Source organism: Pangasianodon hypophthalmus, chromosome 22 (assembly GCF_027358585.1).
Source record: "Pangasianodon hypophthalmus isolate fPanHyp1 chromosome 22, fPanHyp1.pri, whole genome shotgun sequence".
NCBI lineage: Eukaryota > Metazoa > Chordata > Actinopteri > Siluriformes > Pangasiidae > Pangasianodon > Pangasianodon hypophthalmus.
In genome coordinates this window covers 16,019,335-16,035,109 of record NC_069731.1, presented here as the reverse complement: position 1 = coordinate 16,035,109, position 15,775 = coordinate 16,019,335, and the positions used below count along the sequence as shown (strand labels likewise).

The following is a 15,775-nucleotide window of genomic DNA, read 5'->3' as shown; positions in this document are numbered from 1 at the left end:
AGCAAAATTCCCAACTTCAACTCAAAAAAAAAAAAATAAATAAATAAATAAAACGTAGACGGAGGATTTTCTTCCTTTTTTCAGCCTTTTTTGGGGGAAACTGAACAGTGGTGCAGCTTTCTAATTTACAGTGCACACTAGATCTGCAAATCGCAGACATTTTAAAAAATGTATGTGATCATGTATGTATGATATGGTGAATTATTTAGGTAGCATTTTTGGAAGATGTCTCCATCGTCAGAGCTTTATAACAGGCAGAGGTAAAGCTGTAAGTGTTCTGAAATGGGAAAGTCTTCAGGACAGAGGGCTTTCCAGTTTCTCTGTAACATGACTTTCTTTCTTTCTTTTTGAGAGCAGTTGTAACATGGAAAAGCGATTTCCCCCTGGGATTAATAAAGTTCTTTGAATCTTGAATCTTGAATCTTGAACAGGCTGGTGAGGGAATGACTGCTTGCTTGAGAACGTTGTTCATGAACATTCCACAACAACATTAAACATAACTATAAATGGAAAAAATAAGTAAAGATTAAAATGATAAGAGATGGCAAATTGCTGTGGTATGAGAGAAATAACAACACTTTGGTGCTGTTACTGGAAAATAATCAACGTCAGGGTGGTACTTCCTTATGTAACAGTAACAACTTCCTTATTTAATAGTAACAGCCATTCCTTATATGTAAAAACTACAAAACAATTACATTTTAATTAAGGAATAATAACTATATATATATATATATATATATATATATATATATACGGGTATATACAAATATGGGTATAGTATAGTATATATGGGTAAATGTGGGAATTAAATTCATTGTATTAATTTGTAATATAATATTTATATTTGTCTTGAATGTATTTAATATAAAAAAAATATGTATTCATCTAGTCTCTAGTCTTATTACTGGTAGTGTAGATCACTTTGGATAAAAAACCTCTACCACAGTGATAAATGTAAATGTGTGTTAAACATTCCCCCTTGAGCATACATGTTATAATGGAATAAATGTGTGTTTAAGTGCATAAATATGTGTTTTTGCCTCTAGACATGATAGGAGGTCAACTTTCAGCACACACACACACACACACACACACACACACACTCCATCTTCTCTTCAAAGCTGGATATTTACAGCTGGTGTAATTATGAGATATGAGGAAGAAGCTAGACCTCCTAAAGGCTTGTGCTTAAGGTTTGAAGGGGTGTGTGTGTGTGTTTGTGTGAGTATGCGAGTTGCGTGTGTGCGAGTGCAAGTGTGCTTCTGTGTGAGTGTGTGTGTATCTGTGTGTCTGTGTATGTGTGCTGAAAGTTGACCTCCTATCATACCCAGTGACATATCCAGTGTGTGTGTGTGTGTGTGTGTGTGTGTGTGTGTGTGTGTGTGTGTGTGGGTGGGTGTGTGTGTAGTAGTAGGGTGTCCTCTCAAGAGCTCTCCTGCTCTCTATTACAGCTCATCGATTTCAGCCCTCACTCCTAATCCAACCTCCTGATTTCAGTTTTTCTAAAGTTACTGCCCTGAACCGCGAGCGAAATCCACTCAGAGCATGAAATAAAGCCGTGCTTCAGCCGGAAAAAGTGTTACAGCATTGGAAAAAAGTTCACAGCATGAGTGTGTGTGAGGCTGATATGAGTCTGAACCCGGGTGATCTGAGCTGCTGTCATATCACCCACCTGCTTTGCTCGGCGTTAGAGCAACTGGTGTGTTCGCGCAATTTCTGGCAGACATTTTGAATAAACCAAATCTATTTACATTAAAGTTTTCATGCCAGTTCATGAATAGTGGTGGACTGTGTTTGCATTCTCCATTTGAGAACCAGTCAAATTGTTTCCTATTGTTTTATACACTTTTGTATAATATATTTATTTGTATTTTACATGTTCCATCGTTCTTTGTGTTGACAGAATTGAGACAGACCCATTCAGTGGAGGATTGTTGGGCATGCTTATGTTTTAACCTTTATTCATGGCTCCCCAAAAGCACCCCATGTCATGTGACTGAGTGGCACCACAGAAAAGTGTTCACGCTGTCATAAGGAGATCACAAATTTGAATCTGGGGTGATTCCGCAGTCGTCCGTAACTGAGAGTCATGGTAGCAAAATTGTCCGTGCTTCCTGGGTGGAAGGGTTGAAGTGGTTTCTCTCTAATGTCACTTTTTACTCCTAGTGTGTTAAGCTGCCTGTAATGCATGGGAAAAAAAAAACCAAAACAAAAACAAGGCAAAAGTACAGACCACAGTATGTGCACCTAGTATACAAAAGAATATTGTTTTTGTTTTTTTTTTAGTCATGGGTGATGTTTGAGGCACTAATGCTTCATGTTATTGTAACCCAAAGTGCCATATTTTATGTGTGTGAGATCTAAAGGAGGCAGGATATTAGTATATCAGATATATGGGTATAAATCAGGAAGTCCTGAAAGAGGCCACTGTGCCAGGATTGAGCCTTCAGGCCAGGAAATGACAAACACCATACGTACACCTCACTTCTCCTGGGACTTTAAACAGTGTTCCTTCAATAGTAAGACATGATGAGAATGATAAATCAACCAGGCTGTCTCAGTGAGTGTGTGCCCTCTTGTTTCTCTCCAGCGCCCAATGTCGTTACCTTCTCCTTCGATGTGGGGAACGGGCCGGTGGAGCTGAATGTTCTCTCATCAACGCCGCTAAACGACGACCAGTGGCATCGAGTCAGCGCCGAGAGAAACGTCAAAGAGGCCGTGCTTCAGCTGGATCAGCAATACAGACAGGTTCGAGCTGCACCTGCACAGGGACACACACGCCTGGAGCTCTACAGCCAGCTGTATGTGGGTAAGAAGCTCACACACACACAAGCATACACAACACGTGCAATTGCACATGCTCAGAAAATCTGTATGTAAATCCACTCAAACAGTTGAGCTATAAACACACAGCTGAGCATCAGTTACACATGAGAAGCAGCAGAGAATAATCACACTCCTATAGGTAGAGGACAGAGACATTTTCTCCCCTATTTAGTCACCAATCATGTGCAAAATTGATTTTTTTGAAAATCATGCTGCATCCCAGGAGCTATCTGCCCTCTTCCACATACACAAACTCACAGACTCCCATGATTGGCTGTTGTCTTTTAACTGTCCCGCACTGATAAATACATCAAGCTGATAATCAGTTTATACAGATGTTTATAGAGCCCTTTGCATCAGATCTCAGATTTAATCAGCAGTTAATAAATAAACTTGGTGGAATGGTTTAAAAAACAGATTTGCCAAGAAACCAAAAAACATTGAGATTCAATGATAATGAATCGTAAATTATTCAAAAAGTCCCCATTATGGTCATGAAGGTATGAACATATTAAAATCTCACCGAGTCCTTGAAGATAAAAGGCTTTTGCTTTTCATTTGTGCTGTTATTTTTTTTCTCACCTCATTCAGCACATTAAGAAAGATTTCAAAGTGCCCAGGAAAGAATTTTTATATTCCTGTGAAATTCATAAACCCAAATAACTGCTTCACTCCGAAACACAGTGAGAAATCCAACTCTGATTAGCTCCTGTATCACTGCCTCATTTATACACAATTGTGCCTTAAAGCATTTTGGCCTTCTAGCACCTTCAAATTTTCAATTCAAAAATTAGATCTGAAAGAAAGTATGACCTGCATATCAATGCCCTCATTAAACACTCTCTCTCTCTCTCTCTCTCTCTCTCTCTCTCTAATGAGCGTTAGAAACCTTTTTTAAGCCACAAGGTCAATCAGAAATCAGTGTCAAATATATATTTTTTTAATTTTATTGATGTGTTGGAATTTTTTTGACCGCTGAGTGCAACATTTGCTGCTTGTGCTACATTTACATGCGGGTGATTGGGATGCCATTTCTGTTCCACTGATGTTACATTTACAAATATGTATGTAAAATAAAGCTAAGTGTCCTTCACGACGACATATCTGCATATTTCAGATAAAAAAAATTAAAACATTAATAAAACAGATAACACTGTACATTTACAGTACATGAATAATTATGCACTGATACCTGAATTAATACTTACTTAAATATGAACTAATGATGAGTTAAGGCATGTACTAATCACGAACTAATGAAGAGCTAACCTTAACTATGAGTCTTATGAGTTCATGTGTGAATAACCACCTTAAGTACATGTTAGTACATGTTAGTTAGTTAATGTTTTAATTAAGACATGGGGTAAACTAAATCAAGCATGCTCTATAAGAAAGAATATAAATTAACTGCAAACTGTTTATATAATTTGCTATGTGCAGCTGTGTACACAAACATCATTGGATAGATCGATGGATCATTGGATGAAATCAATGGATCACTGGATGAAAGTGTTACCATAAAACCTATTAAATCTATAGCACCAACAGTATGAAACAGCATCTTTGCTTTGTTTATTTAACCTTGAAATATAATCACTACAATACTTCAGATATCGTATTCCATTGGCATTTATTTGTGAATCTATTTAACATGTTCAAGTCATCCACTGAATTAATGTTTTGTACATTTTATCCATGTTACTTGAACACATTCACCGCTTTTAATTTCCAGTATTCCACAAGTCATGTGTTTGATTTAATAGGTTGCATCATCCGGGTTTCCTGAAGATCATGAGAAGAAGAAAAGTACATTGTCTTGTTTTTTCTTTATTTTTAATGATATTCTGATATTCACTGATGATGTCACTTGGAAAGTACAACCATCTTCCTAAATTATACGTAGAAAGTAAATTATTTAAATAAAAAAAAATACATTTTAAGATACTCAGTAGAATGTCCTTAATGTCCTCATGTCATTAGCAGGGATGTTAGTTAATCACATTTTGTATATTTGTTCATTCAATGCAAAACTCATCCCTGCTACTTTCAACCCTGATGTCCATTTATGAGCAAAATGCAACCAATATCAACAAAGAAAGCTTATAAAAATGCAACGAATGGTTAAAAGCAGGTTGTCTTTGATTTAATGATGAAAAATGAAGTAAATTTTAATTTTTAAGTATTGCAAGAGCTAAATGCAACCTTATTTTGAAGGTCCAAATTGTACAGAATATACCTAAAAGTACAGATTAACCAAATAAGATCTAAGAACATTGTAACGTTATTATTATTAAGACATCGGCATTAGATCAAGTGGAAGAACATTAAGAAATGTACGTCTTTATCCTTAGTGTCTTGTTTTAGCTCGACTTTCAAACCCTGCTGTAAGTTGAAAGCATTAGTGCTGCAAAAGTGAAATATTTTAAATAAGTGTGAACCCTTAGACTCTGGAAATACTGTAATTAGAGTTTCCTGATATTATTCATCACTGTTTTAGCCAAGTAATATTGCACTGGTTCAAATGATGTCATTCAGAGGTGAAAATCGCCAAAGGTACCAGATATTTTCTTATTCAAGCTTTGAATTCATTATTTAGAAACCTCTGACTTTAACAATATACTTTTACAGTAGATTTTCTTACTTTCTCACAATTAAATGATATTGATTTAAACATGGCAACATTGATGTTTTATTCAGTGAGTGTATGTGTGTGTGTGTGTGTGTGTGTGTGTGTGTGTGTGTTTACAAAAGAGAATAGCAGAGCATTAGGCCGTTAATTGTGCTATTATTATATAACCTAAGTGCCTTTAATTTAATAGCTGGATATGAGCAAGTTTATTTGTAAATCATTTGTAGGATCATACACAAGAAATTTACACAAGAAATGAGGTATTTATGAAGTTAGTTTGAAAAAAACTTCATATCCTACGAGAGCTTCTGAGGTTGTGTAAATTTACATATAATTTAAACCTCGATTGATCGGCTTCAAATTGTATAATTGGCATAAATTGCTGCAAGTTAAAGTAAATTTGCAGTAACTCATGCCAATTAAACAATTTGAAGCCGATCGTTCTCAAGACTACAATGTCAAGTTTAAATATTTCAATTGCACACATGGATGCCATCGCACAAGTCTATAAATTTAAGACGAGTAAGACCAGCCATTCAATTAGGACAAAAGAAATGGCGTTCTATAAAAGGAGTCTGTGCCTCTGGTAGCCGACTCACTGCAGTGGCCGAGCTGCATTATTGGAAGATTTATGCAACAGTTATATTACACTTATAATAAATCCATTCTGCGTTTCCTGGTACATTTTCCTTTCTTCCGTGTATATACTCAACAATACTGAGTGAGAATCTAATTTGCCTCTCATAAAATTGGCATCTGACATCTCTATTCTTATTCTAATCCTTTTTCTTACTATTTACTAAGCGTTAGAAATGACTGTCTTGAGTGGTCATGTGTTCTGAATTTCATGCTGAGCAGGTAGAGAGTAATTATTTTCAGCAACAAGTGACACATTAGTGTTGTCTGAGTGTCATTTCTCTCAGATCTAGAACACTGATAGAGATTAAAAAAAAAAAAGGTTATTGTCTGTTAATGCTACAGGTGCAGCAGGAGGACAGAGAGGCTTCCTCGGATGCATCCGCTCCCTGAAGATGAACGGCGTGACCCTAGACCTGGAAGAAAGAGCAAAGGTCACTCCTGGAGTTAAACCCGGATGTTCGGGTCATTGCACCAGTTTCGGGATGTACTGCCGCAACGGAGGGAAGTGTGTAGAGAAATACAACGGCTACTCGTGTGACTGCAGCAACACGGCTTATGACGGACCCTTCTGCACTAAAGGTGCTGATGAGGCTTTCATTTAAAAAAATGGTGACTTTCCTTAAACAGCAATTGCCATCATGTTTCCGTCTTTCTCCACATTGCCATCTCTCAGAGGAAGCTGTGTGTTTGTGTTGCAGATGTGGGAGCTTTCTTCGAGGCAGGAACGCTGGTCCGTTATAACCTGGTCCCGGAAGTGAGTTCCGCGGTGTCCAGCATGGACGGAAAGGATTTGAGCCAGTCACTGTCCACTGACATGAACCTGACCCGAGAGGTTGTGACCTTCAGCTTCAGCACATCCAGCACTCCCAGCATCCTCCTGTACATCAGCTCGAGGAGCCATGACTACATGGCTGTAGTGTTGCAACGAAACGGTATGATCGGACTCATCAGATACATGAAATGACAAAAAGCTGGACGCATTTACAGTATTCTCCATGTATTGCTTTTGTTTAATAACTTTCTCAGTGTCACAGCCTTTTTTTAAATTAATTTATTTAGTCAGACAGACGTGCAAAAGTGACAAATGCTCTTTAATAAAAAGGAAAGTAATGAAATGAAAACATCAGCTGTCAGTAAAACGTTATTTGATAATCATCTACTATTTTATTGTCATATAAGATGACGATGCTACACACAAACCTAACTGCTCAAGCCAACGATGAAAAAGTCGGAAGTAACAAAAAAAAAATTCCCACTCCAAACCATAAATCAGGCTTAATTCTTAAATGACAAAATAAAACATCATTAACCCGATAGAATATAAATTATTGTCAAGTTATCGATCTAAGGCTTCATTTCCTTTTTAATTCATGTGCTTTATATTGTATTTCTTTTTATCAATTGATATTTGTTACTTCCATCCATGTTATTTCTAGTTTTCCAGTATAAATGATACATTTTAAGGACAGAAATTGACAGATTTTATTTGATTTTATTTCACAAAGTGCCTTGATGCCTTGCTGCCTCAAAAGTCAGTTCTCTTGTGACGCTTATTGATAATAGTCACTGACCCTAAAAGTCCATTTGGTGAGATGGAAGAAAGCATTGAGGATTCTGTGACTACACCAGCCAATTACAAATAACTTATTTGTCCACAAGCTACTTCTTCTCTCCTATCATTTTTAAAGGTGACCGACGCACTGGATTATGGGACATGTACAATAGTGAAGGATACAATAAATTGGCCAGATGAAGGCACACTGATATTTGATGTATTCCTGTGTCCTGATATTACGCACATCCTGTCTCCTGGACCTCATTACTGAAGCCACATACATTAAATCATGACTCCTGCTTCTCGTAATACAAAGCGATGATGATGCATGTGATAAATCAGAGACGTTGCTGATTAAAGTGAACTTTCTCTCTTTTTTCTCTATCAGGTTCTTTGCAGCTGCGTTATAACCTCGGGGGTCTGCTCGAACCCTTCACTGTCGATCTGGACCAGCGCAATTTGGCCAATGGACAGCCACACAATGTTAACATCACGAGAATAGAAAGAGAAATCCATGTCCAGGTGAGATTTCTGTTTTGTATTCATACATGTATTTTTGTATTTGCGCTCACACACAGCCGTAACAGTCCAGAGTGGCTGTGTAGTGTCTCTGTATCTTGCTTAGTTTGTGCTTTACATTTAAAAATGGTAATGAAAAATGGTTAAAAAATCTTTCCTTCATGTTCCACAAGGCCAAGTTGGAGCTTATTTACAACTCATTAGCAGGAATCATTAAAGCTGTGTGGCTTGCAGAGAGTTTGAAGCCTCGGGGAAGCATTTCATAGTGACTCATTTCTCTGAGTCAGCCATTAGCTCCCTGTGATAAAGGTAAATAAGCTGAAAGCTATTAAATGTTGTCACTTTATCCCGTGACACCAACACATCAAGCTCTTTGTTAGCGAGATCCACCGAGATGGTTTATTCAATCATTCATTCATCCTGGTTGCCATGAATCTAGAGAAAGTAGGGCTCAAGGCAAGCTTTGTACATAATAACAATAATAATAATGTATATGCATGTGTGTGTGCGTGTGTGTGTGTGTGTGTGTGTGTGTTTCTCATAGCTGGACCACTACCCTTTCGTCAGCTACATCCTGCCTGAAGCCTCAGACACTCAGTTCAACCTGGTCAAATCCCTCTTCCTAGGAAAAGTCTTCGGTAAGTGCACTTTTAAGACCATAAAGGCTTCTGTGTACAGTGAGGTCCAAAAGTCTGTGTCACATCCTCCAGGAACTCCATCTCCCAGAATCCCCTGCCAACTACCAAGCCTTCATCTCAGCCAACTCACTCAATTTCAGCACACGTATTAATCACACTGACCTGAAGCTCATTTACTAATAACCTCTTCAGCTTAAATACCTCTTTAGCTGTTTGTTGTTGTTGTTGTTGTTGTTGTTTTAGAAAGCTTAGCAGAAAGGTTCATGAGTTGTCAGATATGAAGCTTGGCTAGTCCTCAATAACCGCTTGGTCAGGGTTGCGGTCATTTAACTTAGGCTACTAGTTTGTTTATAATTTGGAAAAATAGACTTGTGCAAATCTCTAGTTATGAGCTGGAGTTATGTAGGTGAGGTTGAGGAACTGGAGTCAAGACTCACACACCAGAAAGACAGTGCTTTCCCAGTGTTTTCCAGTGTTTCAGGGGTATAGTGGTAGGGTTCAAATTAAAAACATCCAGTTTAGACCGCATTCAGGCGCTATATGGATACACATTATGTGTGGATTATGTTTACTAGAAGCAAGTTCATTGGAGTTCATGCATTACATGGAAGGCTTTTGTTCTAAAACTCGGATGGATTCAAAATGCATTATGCAGCACAACACACACTCCATTTATGATTCTCTTTCTTTCCTGCAGAAACCGGTCCCATCGACCCAGTTCTGATAGAGAAGTATAACACTCCTGGCTTCGTAGGCTGTCTGTCCCGAGTGCAGTTTAACAGCATCGCTCCTCTGAAGGCGGCTCTTCGTTCACGGCTCACTTTTTCCGTCTCGCACCAAGGCAAACTGGTCGAGTCCAACTGTGGAGCGTCCCCCCTCACCGTCTCACCAATGTCCACTAACACTGACCCCTGGCACCTGAATGCAGGTATAAAAACAAAAAAAAGCATTGGCTATGATTAAAACTGGAGCAAGCACAAGCAAAATCTTTATAATTCAGACAAATTAAGTTGGAATTGAGGTTAAATCTGTAGATGCCACTGCTTAGGATAAGTCATTGTTACCAGATTATAGCTTTGCATTCTGGTTGGATTGTGAATATTCTTATGAGTTTGTTCTTGAGTACAAGATCATTTCTCACTGAAGGTGACAGTGGTGTAGAAATTGTCTGAGGTGTTATTAACACATGATGGTTCCTGTAGGTGCTGATTTCCCATTCAATGAGGAGAGAGTCGTACCAGACGGAGTGAACAGGAATTCAGCAGTAATTGGAGGTAGGACGTTTCCAGACTCTATTCCTTAAAGCTGTTTGAGCTTCTTATATCTGCATAATTTCTCACTCTTTTCTCTTTAGCAGTAATGTCTGTTCATATTTGCCCTTCTTGATTTAGGCATCATTGCTGTGGTGATCTTCACCATCCTGTGCACTCTGGTGTTCCTGATTCGCTACATGTTCCGCCACAAGGGAACGTACCACACCAACGAGTCCAAAGGAGAAGAACGATTCGAATCAGCTGATACAGCCATCATCAGTGCAGAGCCCAATTTCACAGAGACCATCGAAGAAAACAAGAAGGAGTGGTTCATCTAAAACATCTCTGTTGAAGGACATACAAACTGTTTGAGACTCTCACTGAGGATCGGGAACAAGCGAAACCCCTTCCTTTGCAACTCGTTTTATTTCTTCTCCTTTCTTTTACTTGCTCCCTTTCTTTCTCTGTGTTTCTTTGTTCCTCTTTCTCTGTCTATCTCCGTCTGCCAGTGGATCATCAGGGCAGCTTCAGTGAGTTCTTCGAGGGTTCGAGGTTCTCTTCATTTCTGGCTGCTCCTGAAGCTGTGTGATCATAAAGGAGCTGATGGATGTGAATGAGAACGAGGACTACAGTGACTTGGTGGACTCAGGCCTGGCTTTCTGCTGCCCCTGTGCTCAAGAGGAGAATATGAAGACCAAGTCAAGGAGGGATGATGCTGTGAACGAATCTCTCTGTGCAGGAAGTGCAGACTCTAAAAGTCTCCAAAGCTCATTCTGGACTACAGCAGTTCTGCTGACAAGGAGGTCATATCATAGGTCAGGGATTTAACATCAAAGACCTCACACTTATCGCTGGTGCCTGAGTCCTTTGTAGATCTGGAACCTTCGAGGTCACACTAATCTATGGGACAATCTAGAAACACTAAGAGTTTCTGAGAGTTTAAAGAAATCGACATGTTTGTCTATATTGGCCAGATGATGAACTTCACAGTGATATCATCATGGTGTAACCCTGGAGTGTTTTGTCCCAGCACTCGTCCCAGAGTGCTGTTTCATAAAAAAAATGCTGTGCATTTGTTAAACACAATATCTTTACAATATGGTTCTTTTGTGTTCTTTTGTAATCAGCATGTAAAATGCTATAATGGTACAGGTATGCAATGATATGATGATGTACTCTATGTCTATAATTATTGTATTGGTCCAGACTGTAATTTGTAGACAAATCTTGTTGTTAATTTAAATAAATGCACAATTAAAATGGCTTAGTTGGATCCAGACTTACTGTTGAGCACCACCTGCCAAACAAAATCAGGATGGGTCCAGAGAAGGCAAGTCGTTCAGTCAAGCCACACCTGACTCCAACATCCAGATCCAGAAATAACACTTAGAAGAGACTTTGTAAATATGGAGAACACTCTCAGAAAAAAGGGGGCTAAATTGTCAGTATGTCAGCCGTTCAACAAACGTTAAACTTCTTAGTCCTTATTCATATCTCCATATATTTTAAATTCCACTGAAATACTAATTACCTCATCTGAGTGACCAACGACTTAAAAAATGTTACTATTTGACAGATATTCTATTTATTTGGTCACTTTTCTAGATGTTTTGTAATAGTGGGGCAGCATGTTCACTGCCCCATTTAGTTCCATAGAGTTATTATTGCACCTTGTGGTAAAAATGGGAATTGCATCAAGCCCTAATAGAAGCCCATTGGGGCAGGAATCACAGTGCCCCATGCTCACGCTATGAACATTTTTATTGGAACAGAGCAGCAGGAGGGCCAGTTAATGACAGGGTTGCCAGATTGGTCTAGTTTAAAAATACCCAGTGCACATCAATATCTTGTTTTATAGTAAATAAACCAAAAAAATACATAAACAAAGGCAAAGTGTGAGTGCAGACAGTGTGTTTATGCACACTATATAGCCTACATTACAAAGATTGGGTGACAAAGGGAGATTTCCTTTCATCAGAAATGCGTGTACACCACAGTGACCTTGTTTCTAACTCAAAGGCTGAGAAAAATGTGTCTCTGTTTTCAAGTGCCTGTTTTTTTTTTTTTTTCGGCTGCAGTATTGAATACATTTGAACAAAGGTTTGTCTGCTCAAAATGATCTGCTAGACTGTATGACTATATGCTATTTAAAAATTCCCTTGATAGCATAGTAGCATGACAGGTAGTAGATAGCATATATCAAGTGGGACAGCTTCTAGACTTAATTTTGTTTGAGGCTATATTATTATACAGTGTCTAAATCTATGGTAATGCGCTGCTGCTGTAAACCATTGCTGTGCCACTGCTTGTCGGTGGTGTGCTACACTCAGGCATGCACCTTTTGTACCTTTAGTATGTATATTTTACCTGGAAAGGTGCATGTAGTGTACCTTTAAAATTTGACTCTAAAAGCTAATTATAGTCCAATTATGTGCTTTAAATCTTAAAGGTACTAATGTGAAAGATACAAAATGTACAAAAGATAAGGGTACCCTGACAGTGACGAGGTAAAATAAGCACCCTTTTTTTCTGAGAGTACATGACAATGTGGGACAGTGTGCTTTTTTGCGTATTGTATAAAATTATATACGTTTTTTCCAGGGAATTTCTGATTTTGTTGGTAATGGTGGCATTCTTAGCCATGATCACTGAAATAAAACAAAAAGGTCTGTAGACATTGATATGACTTCATGTTTAGAATGAATACACAGTAATATATATGATAGAGCTATGTATGTATAATGAGCTGAGTTGGTGCCATTTCTGAAAATAAAGCTACTTTGTACAAAACACCAGTGAGACATCTGTGCTCTTTTTCAGTACTAATTACAATGTGGATTTTACTAAATAAATAGTTTATGAAGCAATACCTCAAATCTGTAATTACAATGTCCTTGGCTAGCGGCTTTCAGGCCAACATATAATATTCTACCACATGAAAAGGGTTCAGCACACTGTTTAGTGCACACGATTACAATACGCTATTCCAGAAGATTGCTGTGGCATTGTGGGGTTCAGTGGTTTCTTAACCAAACCTGTCCACATTCCCATCAAAATCAAAAACATCTTTGTTAAGTCATTCTTTGAATAAACATAACAAACCAATTTGCAATGTGTATATATATATATATATATATATGTGTGTGTGTGTGTGTGTGTGTGTATATGTATATATTTATATATATATATATATATATATATATATATATATATATATATATATATATATATATATAGATAGATAGATAGATACAGTACTGTGCAAAAGTCTTAGGCAATCAATTTTTTTTTGTACAAACTTTGTTATAGATTTTTATTTTGTGACTTCTACATTATTGATTCAGTACAAAACCATTTTAGATTTTCAAACATTAGTTTTCCAGGACAAAATTAAATGTCACAGAAAAATGTTTGTATGTCAGTAAAGAAAGTAGCATATTACATAAGAGACACTTTTCAGACAAAAAAACATAATGAAGGCTGCCGGGTTTTGCTGCAAAAATAAGAAGTAAAACTTACAGCTCATTTCCTTATAACACTGCACAAAATGTACGTGAGACTACTGATTTTTTTAAAAGCGAATGATCGTCACACCAAATATTGACTTTGTTTCATTTATTACTATTTACTGCTCTTTATAGTATTTTTTAAATGTAGAAACATTTAATTTCATTATTTTTGAAGGCATTTTTGCTTTACAGCATTTCTTTGCATGTGCCTAAGACTTTTGCACAGTACCATATATATATATATATATATATATATATATATATATATGCAAAGCAGCAGTCTGGTCTGAGAGGATGACAGATGGGTCTTGAGGTATCATCCACAGAGGACATGAGAGGACGTGCTGACATCTTACAGCCTACAGCCACAAGCCAAGTCACATTCAAGCAGCAGTCAGTGTTTCTCAGGGAGTTTATGAAGAGAGAAAAGAGTAGACGGATGCATGCAGGGATTACAGCACTATTCATTTATTACACAGAATCACACAGGCAAATGTTCTTATTAGAGCTCAATGTAGCCGTCTATCTGTGGAACAGTTTCAGAACGATTTGAGATCAGTTATTCTGGGAATCCTTTGGAAAGGATTTGAGGAGTTTTGCATCTACTGTGTAAGGAAATAAAACATGCAGGACATGTATGAATGAGAAAAATAATCAACGGTAGTACTGTCTTATGCTATGTAAAGCTACTGTGTTATACTGTTAGTATAACTATTAACAATCTAGCCCTTACCATATTCTCTCTCTCTCTTTTTTTTTGCTATAATGATAACATGATAGGAAACAAACCTGCTGTATGAAACACAGTTGAACAAAAGTACATCTATAACCACTTGATCTACCAGTCTGTATGTTGGATGACTGTATTTTAGCGGACCCTCACCTGCCTATTATGGGATCACTTTAAAAATTCACTAGATACTGTAGTAGCATGATGGCATCTAGACTTGTTTGAGGCTATGTCGTTATTAATGTCATCCTGCCCCGCTACAATCTATGGCTACAAGCAGCCGCAGATTAATATAACCCTTACAGCAGGAATTACTGTCAGAGCTGCTCAGTCAGAATCATGCAGTTTGCCCTGTGACATTTTTAAAACCTGGGACATGTCTAACATGATAAATGACTTTTATTAGCTTGTTGACCGAGCTGTTTGTGAGGTGATGAAGAGGACAGAATGCAGAGTGATGCAGCAATCTAATCTCATTTAAAACCCCAAGAGTGATACCTACTGAGAAATATTTTCATCTGAAATTGCTCATTTTTGTAGGTATAATAATCCATGTGACTCTGTATCACTACTCGGACTACATTGTAGGTTCTACATTATACTACATTTTGCATACGTAAGTATTTTCTCTGTTTAAAAAAATATGCATATTTTGTAATATTTTGTAATGAGCTATTTGAGAGCTGAAAGAGTCGACTCTTAGTAGTGAGCCGAGTCAAATGATGTGACTCAGTCAAAAGATTCAGTATTCCCATGATTAGTATATGCGTTCAGTGTTTCAGAGTGCTTCTCTTTTTTTTAATTTCCTTTCCTTCTTTATTTCTTACCTCTTCCTCAAAGAAGCAAGGAAAAGGTTCAAGGAAAGGACATCAGGACAGGATGAATCAAGGACAAACTTGAGTCAGACAGCCTGGTTCCATTAAGTGAATTGCACACTCCATTAAGTGAATTGCTCACTTATTTGTGATATAACGGATCTGCCCAAGGATTAATCCTAGACACTGGATTAAGAGTTATTATAAATATTCACACACTTAAATGTTGATTTTTAGCCTAAACAAGATTCAACTGAATTCAAAGTTCCTACTGAATTCCTGTTCATCCCATCTGATATGACGATCACCTCTGTACACAGGAAATCATAATCTACAGCAAGAGTAATGTGTGTTATTAACACCTTGAACAGTTTCGATATCACTTTTGACTTCTCCGTCTAATCATAGCTGTGAGGAGGTATGTTCAACATGGAATTTCAATCACACATATGGAAAACACATTTTCACAATCCAACTGGTGTGTGATTATAAGAATGGTCTTGCGGTTTGGGTTAATGGTGTGCAGCACTCACAGCATTAATTCCACTCCAATCCAATGAAATCTAATCCAATCCAATCCAGTCCAGTCCTACGAATCTCACTCTTTAAACTTCCCATGGTTGTAATGTTGTAATATTGCTTTTGGATGAAGATGGAAA

At 37.6% G+C, this 15,775-nt stretch overlaps 1 protein-coding gene and 1 long non-coding RNA gene across 2 annotated transcripts in view; one reads left to right on the top strand and one right to left on the bottom strand.

Moving 5' to 3' along the window:
* Window positions 1-13,120, top strand: part of LOC113541299 (contactin-associated protein-like 2) — a 123,107-nt gene extending 109,987 nt beyond the window's left edge. Inside the window, exons 17-24 of the mRNA XM_026938187.3 lie at window positions 2,594-2,812; window positions 6,440-6,676; window positions 6,796-7,029; window positions 8,041-8,174; window positions 8,716-8,809; window positions 9,507-9,737; window positions 10,012-10,083; window positions 10,201-13,120. Coding sequence (XP_026793988.3) covers window positions 2,594-2,812; window positions 6,440-6,676; window positions 6,796-7,029; window positions 8,041-8,174; window positions 8,716-8,809; window positions 9,507-9,737; window positions 10,012-10,083; window positions 10,201-10,400 — 1,421 coding nt within the window. The 3' untranslated portion in view covers window positions 10,401-13,120. The remainder of the gene's footprint in view (window positions 1-2,593; window positions 2,813-6,439; window positions 6,677-6,795; window positions 7,030-8,040; window positions 8,175-8,715; window positions 8,810-9,506; window positions 9,738-10,011; window positions 10,084-10,200) is intronic.
* Window positions 8,969-15,775, bottom strand: part of LOC128317207 (uncharacterized) — a 92,377-nt gene continuing 85,570 nt past the window's right edge. The window contains exon 5 of the long non-coding RNA XR_008300749.1: window positions 8,969-9,727. This is a non-coding gene — a long non-coding RNA (uncharacterized LOC128317207). The remainder of the gene's footprint in view (window positions 9,728-15,775) is intronic.